This window comes from Carcharhinus amblyrhynchos, chromosome 21, assembly GCF_965287045.1.
Source record: "Carcharhinus amblyrhynchos chromosome 21, sCarAmb.v2.hapA, whole genome shotgun sequence".
NCBI lineage: Eukaryota > Metazoa > Chordata > Chondrichthyes > Carcharhiniformes > Carcharhinidae > Carcharhinus > Carcharhinus amblyrhynchos.
Window position 1 is genome coordinate 49371204 of NC_137344.1, and position 19514 is coordinate 49390717.

General features: G+C 47.6%; 1 protein-coding gene across 1 annotated transcript; it reads left to right on the top strand.

The window, feature by feature from the left end:
- The first annotated feature begins 785 nt into the window (after window positions 1-785).
- LOC145356502 (galanin receptor 2b-like) lies at window positions 786-18542 on the top strand. The gene is made up of 2 exons (XM_080209230.1): window positions 786-1138; window positions 17795-18542. The coding sequence occupies exons 1-2, from the start codon at window positions 786-788 to the stop codon at window positions 18540-18542; spliced, it is 1101 nt and encodes a 366-aa protein (XP_080065356.1).
- The last annotated feature ends 972 nt before the right edge of the window (window positions 18543-19514 follow it).

Here is a 19514-nt window from a genome sequence, read left to right on the forward strand (position 1 = left end):
ACACATGCAGGAACACACAGACACACACACAGGAACACACACTCACACACAGGAACACATACACACAGGAACACAGATACACAGGAACACACACACACAGAGGAACGTATACACACACACACAGGAACACACACAAACACACAACACACACACAGGAACACACACACACAGGAACATACACACACACACACAGGGACATACACACACACACAGGAACACACACACACACACATACACAGGAACACACACACACAGGAACACATACACACAGGAACATACACACACACACACAGGAACACACACACAGGAACACAGATACACAGGAACACACACAGACACACACACAATATTGCTAACAGTAATACTGGATTTGCCAAGGAAATGTATAGACTGTGAATTTAACTGCAGCACTATCTTCCCCGGGTGGTTTGGGAGTTTTCACTCTTGCGGGGTGGGGGGGGGGTGGTGACGGTTCAGAACTGTTGGGGGGCAAGGGTAGTTTGAGTTTCTTGTTCTGTCTCCTAACCCCCTCCCCTGGGCTGGTGGCGGGAGGCAGATATCAATCGTCACCATCAGTGAGGAAGCGAATTAATGTCGTCCTGGTAACCAGTCATTGAGACAAGTGGAGGCTATAAAGAGCTCTACGGGCAGCAAACAGAGAGAGAGAGAGAGAGGAGCTTGCAGTCAGCAGCTAAGCCCAGTGACAGCGCCTTCTCACCCTCCCACTCTCCCCACACGTGGGCTCTGTTGAGGGTTGGGAGGTGGGATCCCGGTTGGGCTGCAGGATGAATCTGAGTCGGAGCTGGAATTCCTCCCAGGTCTGGGAGCTGAGACCTGAGAGTGTGATCGTGCCCGTGGTCTTCTGCCTGATCTTCCTGCTGGGGACGGTGGGGAACAGCCTGGTTCTGGCTGTGCTGCTGCGGAACGGCCAGGCGAACACTAACACCACCAACATCTTCATCCTGAACCTGGGAGTGGCGGACCTGTGCTTCATCCTGTGCTGTGTGCCGTTCCAGGCCACCATCTACACCCTGGACTCCTGGGTCTTTGGATCCTTCATGTGCAAGGCTGTCCACTTCTTCATCTACCTCACCGTGTACGCCAGCAGCTTCACCCTGGCTGCAGTGTCTGTGGACAGGTGGGTCCCAAACACAGAGAGAGGGTTATTGCTGGGTCAGGAACCAAACCAGCTGGGGCTGGGGGGGGACAACATCATACACTGGGCATGGGTGGGGCAGACACAGGGTCCCAGGAGAGTAGTTGGGATTTCAGAGTGTGCTGTGGGATGGATTGGAGGGGGAGACAGGACTGAGGGGAGCTACATGGGTAAGCAACCATAGACCGCACTGCGTGTGTTAATGTCTGACCCGGGTCAGTGTGTGTGTGTTACTGTCCCACTCGGGTCAGTGTGTGTGTGCGTGTGTGTGTGTGTGTTTGTGTGTGTGTGTAACTGTCTGACCCGGGTCAGTGTGTGTGTGTCAGTGTGCGTGTGTGTGTTACTGTCTGACCCGGGTCAGTGTGTGTGTGTCAGTGTGCGTGTGTGTGTTACTGTCTGACCCGGGTCAGTTGTCTCTCTCTCGGTGGCAATGGGAACTCTGAATAATTTCCTCTCGCTGCTGCCTGTCACCGAACTCCAGCTGATTCTGTTTAAATCCATTTCGCAAAACTGTGATCCAGACATCGAATAAATTGTACGGAAATCACCTGGTGTTAACTGTGAAGAACTTCGAACAAGTTGGATCCGGGTCTGATGCTCTGTTAGAATCTGTGGCTTGCTTCCATCGATACCCAGCTACTCTCAGGAAAGGAAAGGGAACAGTTTGTCAGTGAAGTGATAAAACCAGCTACTGGGGAAACGGAGGAAGCAGCAATTCCAGCCTGAGCTTCTTAAACATTGCCAGGTTCTGGTTATCAGCTGCAGTGTCAGGCACTGACATGTGAGGGGTAGAGTATTGAAATAGTGACAGGGAGGCTGTATTAGAGTTACGATATAGAATGAAGCAGTTTGGAATGCACTGGGGGGGTGGGGGAGTGGTTGAGAGTGTGCCAGATGTACCGACTGTGTGCAAACAGCTATCAGAGAAATATTTCCTCTAGGAATCTCCTGTTGGTCTTGATTCCCTGTTTTGTTTGGGGGGGGGGGGCGCGCGGTAAGGTGGTGTGACCTGAGTATAAATTTATGGAACTGAGTCATTGATACTTCTTCCTTGGCCAACAATCCCTGGAGTGAGATTTGAAAGACGTGGAGATGCCGGCGTTGGACTGGGGTAAACACAGTAAGAAGTCTCACAACACCAGGTTTAAGTCCAACAGGTTTATTTGGTAGCAAAAGCCACTAGTTTTCGGAGCTCTGCTCCTCCGTCAGGTGGGTGGGAGTTCTGTTCACAAACAGGGCATATAAAGACACAAACTCAATTTACAAAATAATGGTTGGAGACTTTACAGGTAATCACGTCTTAAAGGTACAGTCAACGTGAGTGGAGAGAGGGTTAAGCACAGGTTAAAGGGATGTGTATTGTCTCCAGACATGACAGTAAGTGAGATTTTACAAACCCAGGCAAGTCACGGGGGTCACAGATAGTGCGACATGAACCCAAGATCCCGGTTGAGGCCGGGATGTGTGCAGAACTTGGCTATCAGTCTCTGCTTAGCAACTCTGCGCCATCGTGTGTTGTGAAGGCCACCTTGGAGAACGCTTACCCGAAGATCAGAGGCTGAATGCCCGTGACCGCTGAAGTGTTCGCCAACAGGAAGGGAACAGTCTTGCCTGGTGATTGTCGAGCGGTGTTCATTCATCCGTTGTTGTTTAATTCATTTGTTGATGACAATGGATGAATGAACACCACTCGACAATCACCAGGCAAGACTGTTCCCTTCCCTGTTGGCGAACACTTCAGCGATCACGGGCATTCGGTCTCTGATCTTCGGGTAAGCGTTATTGGTGGAGGTTAATTAATAACCGTCAGTTAATGGCCAAGCATTGTTTACATTCAAGGCAGGCAAGTTGATTTTGATTGGTCAAGGCTTTACCCTGGGGAACGGATAAAAGCAAATTCCTGCGGATGCTGGAATCTGAAACCAAAAGAGAAAATGCTGGAAAATCTCAGCAGGTCTGGCAGCATCTGTAAGGAGAGAAAAGAGCTCACGTTTCGAGTTTGGATGACCCTTTGTCAAAGCTAAAAGGCAGAGAAAGTGGGAGGTATTTATATTGCAGGGTAAGGGAATGAAAGATGAGTCATAGTCACAGAAACCAGGGGAAAGGCTGCGAATGGCAGTCCACAGAGAGAATAAAGGGTGTGAATGGCCAAAGGGCAGAGAAACTGAAATCAGAGGGTAAACTGTGACAGTAGAACAGTAAAAAGTGAAATAAAACGAAAACAAAGGGATGGGGTAGAGCTAATCATCTGAAGTTGTTGCATGTTCAGACGGGAAGGTTGCAATGTGCCCAACTGGAAGATAAGGTGCTGTTCCTCCAGTTTGTGTTGAGCTTCACTGGAACATTGCAGCAAGCCAGGGATAGACATGTGTAGAACCCTCAGGTATCTCCTCCAATTCTGGCCACGTGTAAACCCCTGGTTTACAATGCCACGCTAAAGGTGGAAGAGTCTTCCGCTGCCTAGGCTCGACATTATGCTTTCTCAACCTCTGCATTTCCTCTGTCAAGACGTTACTTAAAACCCACGCCTTACCGATGCTAACATCTCCCTGTGTGATTTTGTGTTACATTTTTGGTACCGTTTCTGTGAAATATCATCGGACACCTTACTGCTAAAGGTGCTACACAAATGCAAGTTTTTGCCAAACGTAACTAGATTACAAGCGCCAGTTATACGACATGTACAGGGTTGGTGATTTGATTTGATTTATTATTGTCAAATGTATTAACATAATGAAAAGTATTGCGCACTATACAGACAAAACATACCGTTCATAGAGAAGGAAACAAAGGTACATAGCTGGGGTGTAGAGAAAGATCAACTTAATGCAAGGTAGGTCCATTCAAAAGTCTGACGGCAGCAGGGAAGAAGCTGCTCTTGAGTTGGTTGGTACATGACCTCAGACTTTTGTATCTTTTTCCTAAAGGGAGAATGTGGAAGAGAGAATGTCCGGGGTGCGTAATTATGCTGGCTGCTCTGCTGAGGCAGCAGGAAGTGTAGACAGAGTCAATGGATGGGAGGTTGGTTTACATGATGGATTGGGCTACATTCATGACCTTTTGGAGTTCCTTGTAGTCTTGGGCAGAGCAGGAGCCCACACCAAGCTGTGATACAACCAGAAAGAATGCTTTCTATGGGCCATCTGTAAAAGTTGGTGAGAGTTGTAGCTGACGAGCTGGTGAGGTGGGAGTATCAGATCATTGGGGATTTATGGAAAGGATCATGAATTACATCTAGTTTCCCATTACCATTCCTTGGCATTTTATCAGCTTAGATCAGTCAGAATGAGGAAATGACACTGGGAGGGGCAAAACATGTTGTGGAGAGGAAAAAAAATCTAAAATTGGTGCTGATTAACAAAGTTTACAAATTGATGGGAAAAGATTGTGATGTGGGCAGTTTATGAGGAAACGTGCCCCGCAGTGTGCACAGTTATATAAGGTGATATATTAATAGTGGTACTTGTGGTACAATGGATAGAAAGGAACCACTCTACTAGAAAGGAGACATATGTTTGACATTCTGAATCATGAGCAATAAGTGGGATCTTCAAGGTTTTAAGCCCACAGCAGATATATTTTTAACATGTGTGTGTGCCAAGGTTTAATACTTTCATAACAAAACATCAAACAATAGGTAAATGACAGCGTGTAATGACAGGAAAGAAATAAAGTGCATTTCTTTATAAGAACACATTCAGTGCGATGATGGACATGATGTGTGAAAGGTTAATAATCCGTGTCAGTGGAATCCAAATTCAGATAAATGCAAATATCAGATAATAAGAAGCTATATTGCAAACTCAAACTCTCCATAAACCCCACTCCACACCCACTCCCTCCATAAACCCCACCCACTCCCTCCATAAACCCCACTCCCCTCACTCCCTCCATAAACCCCACTCACTCCCTCCATAAACCCCACTCCCCACTCACTCCCTCCATAAACCCCACTCCACCCACTCCCTCCATAAACCCCACTCACTCCCTCCATAAACCCCACTCACTCCCTCCATAAACCCCACTCCACACCCACTCCGTCCATAAACCCCACTCCTCTCAATCCCTCCATAAACCCCACTCCACACTCACTCCCTCCATAAACCCCACTCCCCACTCACTCCCTCCATAAACCCCACTCCACCCACTCCCTCCATAAACCCCACCCACTCCCTCCATAAACCCCACCCACTCCCTCCATAAACCCCACTCCCCTCACTCCCTCCATAAACCCCACTCACTCCCTCCATAAACCCCACTCCACACTCACTCCCTCCATAAACCCCACTCCACACTCACTCCCTCCATAAACCCCACTCCACACCCACTCCCTCCATAAACCCCACTCCACACCCACTCCCTCCATAAACCCCACTCCACACTCACTCCCTCCATAAACCCCACTCCCCTCACTCCCTCCATAAACACCACTCCACGCCCACTCCCTCCATAAACCCCACTCCACACTCACTCCCTCCATAAACCCCACTCCACACCCACTCCCTCCATAAACCCCACTCCACTCTCCCTCCATAAACCCCACTCCACACCCACTCCCTCCATAAACCCCACTCCACTCTCCCTCCATAAACCCCACTCCACACTCACTCCCTCCATAAACCCCACTCACTCCCTCCATAAACCCCACTCCACACTCACTCCCTCCAAAAACCCCACTCCACACTCACTCCCTCCATAAACCCCACTCCACACTCACTCCCTCCAAAAACCCCACTCCGCACCCACTCCCTCCATAAACACCACTCCACACTCACTCCCTCCATAAACACCACTCCACGCCCACTCCCTCCATAAACCCCACTCCACACTCACTCCCTTCATAAACCCCACTCCACACCCACTCCCTCCATAAACCCCACTCCACACTCACTCCCTCCATAAACCCCACTCCACATTCACTCCCTCCATAAACCCCACTCCACACTCACTCCCTCCATAAACCCCACTCCACACTCACTCCCTCCATAAACCCCACTCCACACCCACTCCCTCCATAAACCCCACTCCACTCACTCCCTCCATAAACCCCACTCCACACTCACTCCCTCCATAAACACCACTCCACGCCCACTCCCTCCATAAACCCCACTCCACACTCACTCCCTCCATAAACCCCACTCCACATTCACTCCCTCCATAAACCCCACTCCACACTCACTCCCTCCATAAACCCCACTCCACACCCACTCCCTCCATAAACCCCACTCCACTCACTCCCTCCATAAACCCCACTCCACACTCACTCCCTCCATAAACCCCACTCCCCTCACTCCCTCCATAAACCCCACTCCACACCCACTCCCTCCATAAACCCCACTCCACACTCCCTCCATAAACCCCACTCCACACTCACTCCCTCCATAAACCCCACTCCTCTCACTCCCTCCATAAACCCCACTCCACACTCACTCCCTCCATAAACCCCACTCCACACTCACTCCCTCCATAAACCCCACTCCACACCCACTCCCTCCATAAACCCCACTCCACACTCACTCCCTCCATAAACCCCACTCCACACCCACTCCCTCCATAAACCCCACTCCCCTCACTCCCTCCATAAACCCCACTCCACACCCACTCCCTCCATAAACCCCACTCCACTCACTCCCTCCATAAACCCCACTCCACACTCACTCCCTCCATAAACCCCACTCCACTCACTCCCTCCATAAACCCCACTCCACACTCACTCCCTCCATAAACCCCACTCCACACCCACTCCCTCCATAAACCCCACTCCACATTCACTCCCTCCATAAACCCCACTCCACACTCACTCCCTCCATAAACCCCACTCCACACCCACTCCCTCCATAAACCCCACTCCACACCCACTCCCTCCATAAACCCCACTCCACACTCACTCCCTCCATAAACCCCACTCCACACCCACTCCCTCCATAAACCCCACTCCACACTCACTCCCTCCATAAACCCCACTCCACACTCACTCCCTCCATAAACCCCACTCCACATTCACTCCCTCCATAAACCCCACTCCACACCCACTCCCTCCATAAACCCCACTCCCCTCACTCCCTCCAAAAACCCCACTCCATTCACTCCCTCCATCAACCCCACTCCAAATTCTCAGTAAATCTCACTCCGAACCCTCAGGAAACAAAACTCATTACAAACCATCCACAAGCCTCACTCCAAATCCAAACTCTCAATAAAATGCTTGTCTAAATTTTGTTTCACCTGCAACTGAAACAGAATTATTAAAAAACGGTGAGTTTTTGTCTTGCCCATCATGACGATACCCATAAAATTGACCTGACCCCTGTACTCCTAATTCTTGCCTCTTCATTTTATATTCTTCTGTTTATTCTAACCATCATCAACCCAGATTTATATCTTTGGACACGAGTATTTCTGCAAATATATGTTGTCAAAGTATTTCGTCAGGACTCATCAGAACACTTCCCAAGAATACCAAGTATAAAGGGAACAACTTTATACATTAAGGTGAGGGGGGAGAGGTATAATTTGGATACTGGAGGGAGGTTTTTCACACAGAGGGTCGTGGGGGTATGGAATGCACTGCCAAGTAAGGTGGTGGAGGCAGGCACGCTGGACTTGTTTAAGGTTTACTTAGATAGGCACATGAGTGAAACAGGGATGGAGGGTTAGAGGAGACTGTTTTAAATAAGGATCAGAGCCTCGGGACGTTCCTGGAAATCAACTGTTACATGTGTTGATGTTTTTCTCTTTTACTCCGCAGGTGCATAGAAAGCATTCTTTCTGGTTGTCCAACGAGGGGCATACACGCGGTGGGTCGTGCGTGGGCTGCTCTTGGATGTTTCGAGAGTAGCCTAGTGCTTCACGTCGTTAGTGTACACTTAAACTGGACCAGATGCTGGGCACCACGACAGCTCAGTGACTATCACTGTTTGCTGTGCAGACACATGGATTTGGGCCGGTGTCTGTGGGAGTTTGTGCATTCTCCCCGTGCTTGCGTGGGTTTTCTCCGGGTGCTCCGGTTTCCTCCCACACCCCAAAGATGTGCTCTTAGGCTGATTGGGTGTAACAAATTGTCCCTAAATTATTCTCCCCTCAATCTGGTTTCCAATGTGGAGTGCCATAAGCACGGACATGGGTCAAGGGTGGTGGAGGAAAAACACATTGTTAAGATGGCAGCGTGGGCTCGTTGGGCCGAAGGGCCTGTTTCCCGGGCTGTGTTGTTCTTTGTTCTTTTATTATGAGAAGAGAGTGCTGATCAATCGGTTGGCAGGTGGAGTCTGACAATGTAAGATTATCATTCGGGTTTGTGTGGTGCACTTACACATGCCGGAAGACCACAAACAGTAAGGATAGACAATAACACCTCCTCCACAATCATCCTCAACACCAGTGCCTTCGAAGGCTGTGTTCTCAGCCCCCTCCTTATACAACTATGACTGTGCGGCCAAATTCTCCTCCAGTTCGATTTTCAAGTTTGCTGACAACACCACCATAGTGGGTCAGATCTCAAACAATGATGAGACAGAGTACAGGAATGTAGGGAACATGCCCCTGTCTACATCAACGAGAACAAAGTAGAAATGGTCGAAAGCTTCAAGTGTACAGATCACCAACAACTGTCCTGGTTCCCTCCCCCTCCCCCCCCCATGCTGGCACTATAGGGAAGAAAGCCCCCCCAACGCCTCTACTTTCTCAGATGACTAAGGAAATTTGGAGTGTCTGGTATTAGTCTTACAGACGCACCATAGAAAGCATTCTTTCTGGTTGTATCACAGCTTGGTATGGGCTCCTGCTCTGCCCAAGACTGCAAAAAAAAACTACAAAAGGTCGTGAATGTAGCCCAATCCATCACACAAACCAACCTCCCATCCATTCACTCTGTCTCCCAGAGATGACGGGGTTGGACTATGAAGAGAGACTAAATAGACTGGGTCTGAACTCGTTGGAGTTTAGAAGGATGAGGGGGGATCTTATAGAGACGTATAAGATAATGAAGTGGGTAGGTAGGGTACAGGTAGAGAGATTCTTCCCGCTTAGAAAGGATAGCAGGACTAGAGGACACAGCCTCAAGATAAGGGGGGGTGCAGTTTAGATCGGAGTTGAGGAGGAACTTCTTCACTCAAAGGGTGGTGAATCTCTGGAATTCTCTGCCCGTTGAAGTGCTGGAGGCTACCTCGCTGAATATATTTAAGTAGATAGGTTTTTGACAGACAAGGGAATTAAGCGTTATGGGGAGAAAGCAGGAAAGTGGAACTGATCCACTTCAGATCAGCCATGATCTTATTGAATGGCGGGGCAGGCTCGAAGGGTTAGATGGCCTACTCCAGCTCCTATTTCTTATGTTCTTATGTTCTATCCTGGGAGTGTTTGATGGGGACAGTGTAGAGGGAGCTTTAAGCATCAAGATTGCACCTGGATGTAAAAGATAATTTCAAACACTACAATTCGATCATGCCTTAATTTTCTACACTTGAGAGAATACGAGATACATTTATACAACATGTCTTCAAGATTACAGGTGGATGTAAAAAAAATCCCAGGGCACCATTCCAAAGAGCTGTTATTACCCTGGCTAATCTTTATCCCTCAGTCAATAGCACTAAAAACAGATGATTCTGTTATTACCTGATTGCTGTTCACAGGTTGCCTGCTGTATTTCTCACATTGCATCAGCCACTACACTTTAAAAGCAATTTGTTATTTGTAAACCACTTTAGGATGTCCTAGGCTGGCGAGAAGAGCTAATTAAAAAATACCCTTTCTTCCTCTTAATTTCTTTCTGTGATAATGGTCCTGTGAAGCACCTTTATAATGGTCAAGGTGCTATATAAATACAATCCATTTAACATAAAGCTTGTTTCGTGTGAAGTTACTGCACTTGTATCCTCTGCAACGTTCTGTGAAATGTGCATAACTGCAGTGTTGTGAAAGTTGGGTGGGATTGTAAGAAGCTGCATAGAGATGTAGAAGAGAGATGGAAGGAATCCATTAGAGAGAAGAGGGTTATTCATTAGAGAGAAGAAGGTTACGAGGTGACCTAATTGAGGCATACAAGATGATCAGAGGGTTAGATAGGGTGGACAGTGAGAGCCTTTTTCCTCGGATGGTGATGGCTAACACAAGGGGACATAGCTTTAAATTAAGGGGTGGTAATTATAGGACGGATGTCAGAGGTAGGTTCTTTACTCAGAGGGTAGTAAGGGCGTGGAATGCCCTGCCTGCAGCAGTTGTGGACTCGCCAACTTTAAGGGCGTTCAAATGGTCAGTGGATAGGCATACAGATAACATTGGAATAGTTTAGGTTAGAGGGTCATTAGATTGGTTCCACTGGTCGGCGCAACATCGAGGGCCGAAGGGCCTATCGGGTGGTGTATTATATGGGGAAATGTGAAAGTAGTACAAAGAATAGAGAAGCTTAGCGTAGTTTAAAAGGCATGAAACTTCTAAGCGTTGATATTCAAAAACTTGCACATCCTCCTACAAGAAACACAGAAAATTAACACGCAGGTACAGCAAGCAATTAGGAAAGCAAATTAAAGTTAGTCTTTACTGGGCAGGATTTGGAGTTCCCAGGATGAAGTTTGTTGCAGTTGTATAGGGTTTAGTGAGAACACACCTGGATTACTGCTCTGATGAAGGGTCATCCTGACTTGAAACATGAGCTCCATTCTTGCTCCACAGATGCTGTCAGACCCGCTGAGTTTCTCCAGCAGTTTCAGATTCCCAGCACCCACAGTAATTTGCCAGTGGGTACCACATTCTCTGCCCTCACTGCAGCAGGAGTGTGGTGTGAATGGTTAGTCAGGTCAGGCAGCTTCTGTGGAGAGAAACAGTCAACATTTCAGGTCACCAACTCTTGTTATAAAAGGAATTACCACAGCGTCCCGGTGGTACAGAAGGAGGTCACTCAGCACTTCGAATCTGCACCTAACGCTCTGAAAGAGAAACCCATACTAGCCCATTTAGTATGGCCAATCCATTTAACTTACACATCTTTGGACTGTGGGAGGAAATCAGAGCACCCGGAGGAAATGGGCAGCACAGTAGCACAGTGGTTAGCGCTGCTGCTTCACAGCTCCAGGGACCTGGGTTCGATTCCCGGCTCGGGTTACTGTCTGTGTGGAGTTTGCACATTCTTCTCGTGTCTGCGTGGGTTTCCTCCGGGTACTCCGGTTTCCTCCCACAGTCCAAAGATGTGCGGGTTAGGTTGATTGGCCGTGCTAAAAATTGCCCCTTGGTGTCCTGGGATGTGCAGGTTAGAGGGATTAGTGGGTAAATGTGTAGGGATATAGGGGTAGGACCTGTGTGGGATTGTGGTCGGTGCAGACTCGATGGGCTAAAGGGCCTGTTTCCGCAGTGTAGGGTTTCTGTGTTGAATGAAACCCACGCAGACATGAGGAGAATGTGCAAACTCCACACAGACAGTGACCCGAGCTGGGAATCAAACCTGGGTCCCTCACACTGTGAGGCAGCAGTGCTAACCACTGTGCCACCATACTGCCCTTACTGGGGTATTTGAGGGAATTTGGTGTTCATTAGCAGTTAAGGGCAGTCTAGATAGAGCTCGTAAAGGTGAAAGCTAGCTTTGTTACTCAAAGTTTTGAGTAGCGATACAGATGTTAGATTGCACTTTCCCACAATGAAAAAATTAAGACTGAAAGTCTTTTTCACCCTTCTCGCCACATATTCATGGGAGTGTAGATCAGTTGACATAAAAACCACATTTTTGCAGAGTGATAACTTCAGAGAGATGTGTTTCTGAAACCACCTAAAGAGGCAAACTGAACAAATGTATTTATAGCCTGAATTATGTCTCAAGGGGGCTGATATTTTTCAGGGAGATCTGTAAGTAGGTTGTACTCAATTAAAAGCAATTTTTTATTGGTATCAAAAAGATACCAGGTCTCTCCATAATGCATGTTGATGATTTCTTATGGAGTAGCACTGCGGGATTGGAGAATTGTGTTATTAATAAGGTTAATGAGGGTTTTAAGATTGGCAATCATAGCCTCAGGGGCTTTTTAAATATATTGGTTTAGAGAGTAAGTCTGGGGAATCAGCAATATAAAATTTAGAGAGTGTTACTTTTATCCCATCGCTCCAGATCAGAAAAAGATCAGGCCAGGTCTGAAGATGAAACAGAGCAGCTGTGTAGCTCGATTGGCCAGCTGAATGGGTTTGCACTTAGACAAGACTGGAGGCTAATTTTGGAATTAAGCGTGATGATGAAGCTTGGGGTCGAGGATGTTTTAAGGACAATCGGTGTTCTTAAACCGATTGTTTTAAGATCACTAAGAAATTAAATATAGAGAAATGTGTACTTGGGTTTCTGTGGGACCGTGGCCCCTATCAGGCTGAGGGCCATGCCATTGGGCCAGACCCTATGGACTGTTGAGGCAGGAAGCTGAGTTAATTGGGAGCAAGGGAATGTATCCGGGGTCGAGGAGGTTCTGGAGTTAGAGACCGGGAGGAGAGTTTAATAGCCGCATTCTGCCTGACCTTTTGTTGTAAATCTTAATCATTGGCAATAAATCCCTTGTTACTTTCACCACCGATTTATTACAGTTTCCATCCTTGCATGATTCAAAGGACGTGATAATAGTTACTTTTAATAACGTTTTGTGTGCTAATCTGCTTTTGATGCAGATTCAAGTGAAGCGAGATTGCCAATAGGAATTAGTTCACAGATTAGGCTTCTATTCACTACAAGAGAGAGATTAAGGGGTAAATACGGTGATTCTAAGAGGGACCTTCAAGTAGGTTTTGAGACGGAAAGTGGTAGGTATTTTAGAAGAAATGGGACTTGGATTCAGGATTAGTACAAGGGGAGGCAGTGTGTAATTAAGCATTTTCATAGGTCTCATTTATGAATCCAAGAAGGGACACAGCCTCAAAATAAGTGGAAGGCAGTTTAGATCAGAGTTGAGGAGGAACTTCTTCACTCAAAGGGTTGGTGAATCTCTGGAATTCTCTGCCCATTGAAGTGGTGGAGGCTACCTCGCTGAATATATTTAAGTCACGGGTAGATAGATTTCTGATGGACAAGAGAATTAAGGGTTATGGGGAGAAAGAGGGAAAGTGGAACTGATCCACTTCAGATACAAAGAACAAAGAACAAAAACAGCCCGGGAAACAAGCCCGTGCTGCCATTTTAACATTACCAGTCCCCCCTCCACCCATGACCCTTATCTACGCTTATGGCATTCCACATTGAGGGAAAACTAATTTAGGGGCAATTTATTACCTCCAATCAGCCTAATAGCACATCTTTGGGGCGTGGGAGGAAACTGGAGCACCCGGAGAAAACCCATGCAAGCACGGGGAGAATGCGCAAACTCCCACAGACACCGGCCCAAATCCATGTATCTGCACAGCAAACAGTGATAGTCACTGAGCTGTCGTTTTGCCCAGTATCTGGTCCAGTTTTAACACACACTAACGACATGAAGCACTAAACATAACATAAGAACATAAGAAATAGGAGCAGGAGTAGGCCATCTAGCCCTTCGAGCCTGCCCCGCCATTCAATAAGATCATGGCTGATCTGTCGTGGCTCAGTTCCACATTCCCGCCCTCTCCCCATAACCCTTAATCCCCTTGCCTATCAAAAACCTATCAACCCGCGTCTTAAAAATATTGAGCGAGGCAGCCTCCACCACTTCAACGGGCAGAGAATTCCAGAGATTCACCACCCTTTGAGTGAAGAAGTTCCTCCTCAACTCCGTTCTAAACCGCACCCCCTTTATCTTGAGGCTGTGCCCCTTAGTCCTACTGTCCTTTCTGAGCGGCAAGAGCCTCTCCACCTCCATCCTATCCATCCCATTCAACATCTTATACGTCTCAATGAGATCTCCCCTCATTCTTCTAAACTCTAACAAGTACAAGCCTAGTTTATTCAGCCTCTCCTCATAGTTCAACCCCCTCAACTCCGGCATCAGCCTAGTAAACCTCCTCTGCACTCCCTCCAAGACCAAAATATCCTTGCGTAAGTGCGGCGACCAAAACTGCACACAGTACTCCAGCTGTGGCCTCACCAGTGCCCTATACAGCTGCAGCAAGACCTCCCTACTTTTATATTCAATCCCCCTCGCTATGAAGGCCAGCATCCCATTAGCCTTCCTGACCACCTGCTGCACCTGCAGGCTGGGTTTTTGCGACTCATGCACAAGGACCCCCAGGTCCCTCTGCATCGTCGCATGCTGCAGTTTTTCGCCACGTAAGTAATAGTCCTTCCTACCATTATTCCTACCAAAGTGGACAACCTCACATTTGCCAACATTAAATTCCATTTGCCAGTTCCTGGCCCATTCGCTCAGCCTATCTAGATCCTTCTGCAGCCTCTCCACACCCTCCACACAATTTGCCGTTCCACCAATCTTGCTGTCATCAGCAAATTTCGACACCATACACTCAGTTCCCTCCTCCAGATCATCTATATAAATGGTGAATAGCTGAGGCCCCAGCACCGACCCCTGGGGCACTCCACTAGTCACCAACTGCCAATCTGAATAGCACCCACTGACCCCCACTCTCTGCCTCCTATTTGACAGCCAATCCCCGATCCACGCTAACGCCCTACCCCCAACTCCACGCCCCCGACCTTCTGTAATAACCTCTTGTGAGGTACTTTGTCAAACGCCTTCTGAAAATCAAGAAAGACCACATCCACCGGCTCTCCTCTATCCACCGCCCTAGACACATCCTCATAGAACTCCAATAAATTCGTCAGACACGACTTCCCCTTAACGAAACCGTGCTGCGTCTGCTCTATCAAACAATTCTCCTCAAGATGCCTCGCTATCTCAACTAGGCCAATCTCGAACAACCAAGAGCAGCCCAAGTACGACCCATCGCGTGTATGCCCCTCGTTGGACACAAGGCAGACCGACTTAAAACCTGTGAATTAAAAGAGAAGCCATGATGTTATTGAATGGCGGGGCAGGCTCGAAGGGTTAGATGGCCTACTCCTGCTCCTATTTCTTACGTTCTTATTAAGAAGAATTTAGTAATGAGAAAACAGCAGCCTCATGCCAACACCTAGCTCCCTACACGTCTCCTGTCGAAGAAAGACCCCCAGGGGTGATTTCCCCACTCTGAATCCCAATTGCTCCCCCAGGCCAGGTGACCCTTAAAGGGACCATCACCACATACCACCACGGAGTGATTATAATCTGTAAGTTCAGAAAGGGAGGCAGCATCGCCTGATATCTCAGGGGCACATTTGGGTGGATGTTCTATAGCGTTTCAAAGAATGAGAAGCTGATCTCATTGAAACTTAAAAAGTTCTTACAGGGTGCAAGAGGGTAGATGCAGACAGGTAGTTTCTCCTGAGCGGTGAGTCTGGAATCAAGGGACACAATCTCAAAATAAGGGGCAGTCCATTTAGGACACAGATGAAGAGAAATTTCTTCACTCAATCTTTGAATGGGAGGGTGGGGTGCGGGAGGGAATGTAAATGAAGTTGATCCCATGGGTGAGAGAAAGCTCCAAAATATTCAAACGTCTCAAATGCAAAAGATCCGAGCAAACACACAAAGCACCATCAACAGACAAGTAGGAGAATAATTTCTTCCGCTAAGGGTGTGTGTGAGAACAGCAAGATTGCTTTAATGGGATATTATATTCAACCAATATAAACTGAGAAAGCCCAAGTGAATTGAGAGTCAGAGTTGATGAACATATTGCCTGACTGCCTGATGCTTCAAGAGAAACAGCAGAAGCAATGCTCGTTCTCATGTGGTTTTTGTTAATGATGCTGAAAATAGAAAGGAGGCGATAGCAGCAAAATGAATCCATTTATCATGATCCAAAATTCAGATATAGCAAATACCAGGAGACTTGTATGTAACTTCAAAAGGGCTGAGCTCACTGAAATGAGGATACAAATAGTATCACAGAATGGTTACAGCAGAGAAAGAGATCATTCAGTGCACTGTGTCTGTGCCAGCTCTCTGCCAGAGTAACTCAGCTAGGCCCCACTCCTCTTCCCTTTTCCCCCTTTCCTCTGTAGGCAACTCCCTTTTGCCGGCTCGGGTCACTGTCTGTGTGGGAGTTTGCCCGTTCTCCCCCGTGTCTGTGTGGGTTTCCTCCGGGTGCTCCGGTTTCCTCCCACAGTCCAAAGATGTGCGGGCTCGGTGGATGCTAAAATTGCCCCTAAGTGTCAGGGTAACTAGCTAGGGTAAATATGTGGGGTTAAAGGGATAGGGCCTGGGTGGGATTGTGGTTGGTGCAGACTTGATGGGCCAAATGGCCTAGTTCTGCACTGTAGTGATTCTATGATAGCCACAACTGAATGAAGTTGTGATGATTATTGTTACAGAAGAACATCATTAACAGGAACTGGATAACCCCTTGGGCCTATTCTGTGTTCTTATATTTTATCTTCTGCCTCAGTTCCCCTTTCCCACTCACTCCCTTTAGTTCCCTGAGAGACCAAAAACGTGGATATTTCAGCCTAGAGTAGACTCAGTGATGGAGCACATCTTCTGGGGTAGACAATTTCAAAATTTCAAAACCCTCACACAGTTAAAAAACTTCTAATCTCGCTCCTAAAAGATCAACAACCTCTCAGTGTCTATACCCTGTCAAGCCCCCGAGAAAACTTGTCTGTTTAAATGTGATCACTTCTCCTTCTGCTAAACTCCAGAGAGCATAGGCCCAATTTGCTCAGTCTCTGGAGCGTCTCATTCCAGGGGGTCAATCTAATGAACCTTCACTGTACCTGCCTCCGATGTGAGTATACCCTGCTTTAAATATGGAAATCAAACTGCACTCAGTAATCCAGCACAGACAGCAATCCATATAACATCACAGGCAGTTTACAGATTACTGATTAGAATGCAAATCTTTACACCTAACCTGATTTACAACTAAAAATTTGCATTCTAATCAGTAATCTGTAAACTGTCTGTGCTGTTATATGCTCTGTCTGAGGCCAGAACTCTCCATTCACCTGACGAAGGGGCAAACCCCAAAAGCTTGTGAGTTTACTATCAAATAAATCGGTTGGACTTAAACCTGGTGTTGTCAGACTTCTTACTGCATTTACCCCAGTCCAACGCTGGCACCTCCACATCTTGTTCAGATGCCCTGATTTTAACAGTGAACTTTCAGTAATGTATTTAACACAATTCCCTGGTTACTTCGTAGGCTGTTCCACTATAAGCGTATGTCTAATGTGATAGTGGGCAACAGATTGCCCATTCATTGTTGACCACTTTGTTACCAACCAAGACAATCCCCTAAATCCTTGGCAAATTTCCTTTCTGTGAAATTGGAGATTGATTAATGGCGGCACGGTAGCACAGTGGGTTAGCACTGCTTTGCTTCACAGCTCCAGGGTCCTGGGTTCGATTCCCGGCTCGGGTCACTGTCTGTGTGGAGTTTGCACATTCTCCTCGTGTCTGCGTGGGTTTGCTCCGGTTTCCTCCCACAGTCCAAAGATGTCCGGGTTAGGTTGATTGGCCATGCTAGGAAATTGCCCCTTAGTGTCTAGGGGTGTGTAAGTTAGAGGGATTAGTGGGTATATGTGTAGGGATATGGGGGTAGGGCCTGAGTGGGATTGTGGACTCAATGGGCCGAAGGGCCTCTTTCTGCACTGTAGGGTTTCTGTGATTAAACCCATGGTTTCCATCTTCTCCTATCTTGCAGATACCTGGCGATTCGTTACCCACTGCGCTCTCGCGAGCTGCGGACGCCCCAAAATGCCCTGACTGCCATCTGCATTATCTGGGGGATCTCATTTATCTTTGCCAGCCCTTATCTCAGCTACTACCAAGTGGTTCACTACAGGGGCATGACGCTCTGCTTCCCGGTCTGGGATGAGTACAGACGCAAGATTATGGACCTTTCCACCTTCATCTTTGGGTACATCATTCCGGTGTTGATTCTGAGCCTGGCCTACACCAGGACCATCAGGTATCTCTGGACTGCCGTGGATCCTATCGAAGACATGTCTGAGTCAAAGAAGGCCAAGCGCAAGGTCACTAAGATGATTATCATCGTGGCCGTCCTCTTCTGCCTCTGCTGGCTGCCCCATCACCTGGTTATCTTGTGTTTCTGGTTTGGCCACTTCCCATTCAACCAAGCCACCTACGCCTTCAGGCTCCTGTCGCACTGCATGTCTTATGCCAACTCCTGCCTCAACCCCATTGTCTACGCCTTGGTCTCCAAGCATTTCCGCAAGGGCTTCAAGAAAGTCTTCAACTGCCTGCTGCGGAAAACCATTGTCAATAAAGTGCACGTGATGCAGGTGGCCCACACGGAGGCTGGTTTGACTGAGACGTTGCAAGTCAGCGAACGCAACAACCCAACAACCAGCCAGCAGTGGAACCAGCCGGCTCCTACCAGGAGCAAGGTGGTACCGCCAAGAACCTTTCTGGCCGTCAATGTAACCTAGCCCCTGGAACCGAGCCAGGAGGCTGAGACCGAGCGATCCGATTGGTTGGATTTGTGGTTCCACAATCCCCCCCCGTGTAGAGAACATGCAGAAATGAAAACCAAGGAATTTGCAACGCAAGAGACAAAAAAACCAAATCTAGTCCAGGCATTATTAGAGAGAGAGAGATTGTAAAACAGGTTAGAGGTGGCTGGTCACAATGAGTATTGACAGTGTTAGAAGATGCAGGAATCTGTTTGGACTCCGTCAGCTGACAATGCTGAAGGAGATATTAGACCCCATGCAGTGCAGAAAGAGGCCTTTCGGCCCATGAATCTGCACCAAACACAATCCCACCCAGTCCCTACCCCCATATCCGTACATATTATACCCACTAATCCCTCTAACCTACGCATCCCTGGACACTAAGGGGCAATTTCTTAGCACGACCAATCCACCGAACCCACATATCTTTGGACTGTGGGAGGAAACCGGAGCACCCGGAGGAAACCCACGCGGACACGAGGAGAATTAGCAACCTCCACACGGACAGTGGCCCAAGCCAAGAATCGAACCCAGCTTTTAAATGAAAAGCTTGTCTGACCTCCCCTTTCTGAATGTAGCAAATCTGCAGGAATATTTTCCTGTTATCGTCACGGCCGCGGGAACAGCAGTGGCTTGGGCAGAATTTACTGATGTGGGAATAGCTGTGAAACACAGCCTGATTGCTGGATTTTGTGCGTTTATTCCCACCCTGTCAAAATGCAGCCAGTGGCACCAAAGCAAATACAAAACACTTAAGCTTTGAGTATTAAAGTATCAGGACAAGTTCTATAAGCTTAGTTTGTATTCTCTTGAGTTTAGAAGATTGAAATGATCTATTCATCTCAACATATTTTGACTGGGTAAGTAGAAAGAAATTGTTTCCTCTAACGAGAGAACTGAGAATGAGTGGGAACATCACCAGAACTTTCGGATGCATTTTTTCACCCA

Coding starts and splice junctions, on each gene's coding strand:
- LOC145356502 (XM_080209230.1), top strand. CDS start 786: ATGAATCTGAGTCGGAGCTGGAATTCCTCCCAGGTCTGGGAGCTGAGA. Junction 1,139..17,794: donor GCTGCAGTGTCTGTGGACAG/GTGGGTCCCAAA, acceptor CCTATCTTGCAG/ATACCTGGCGATTCGTTACC.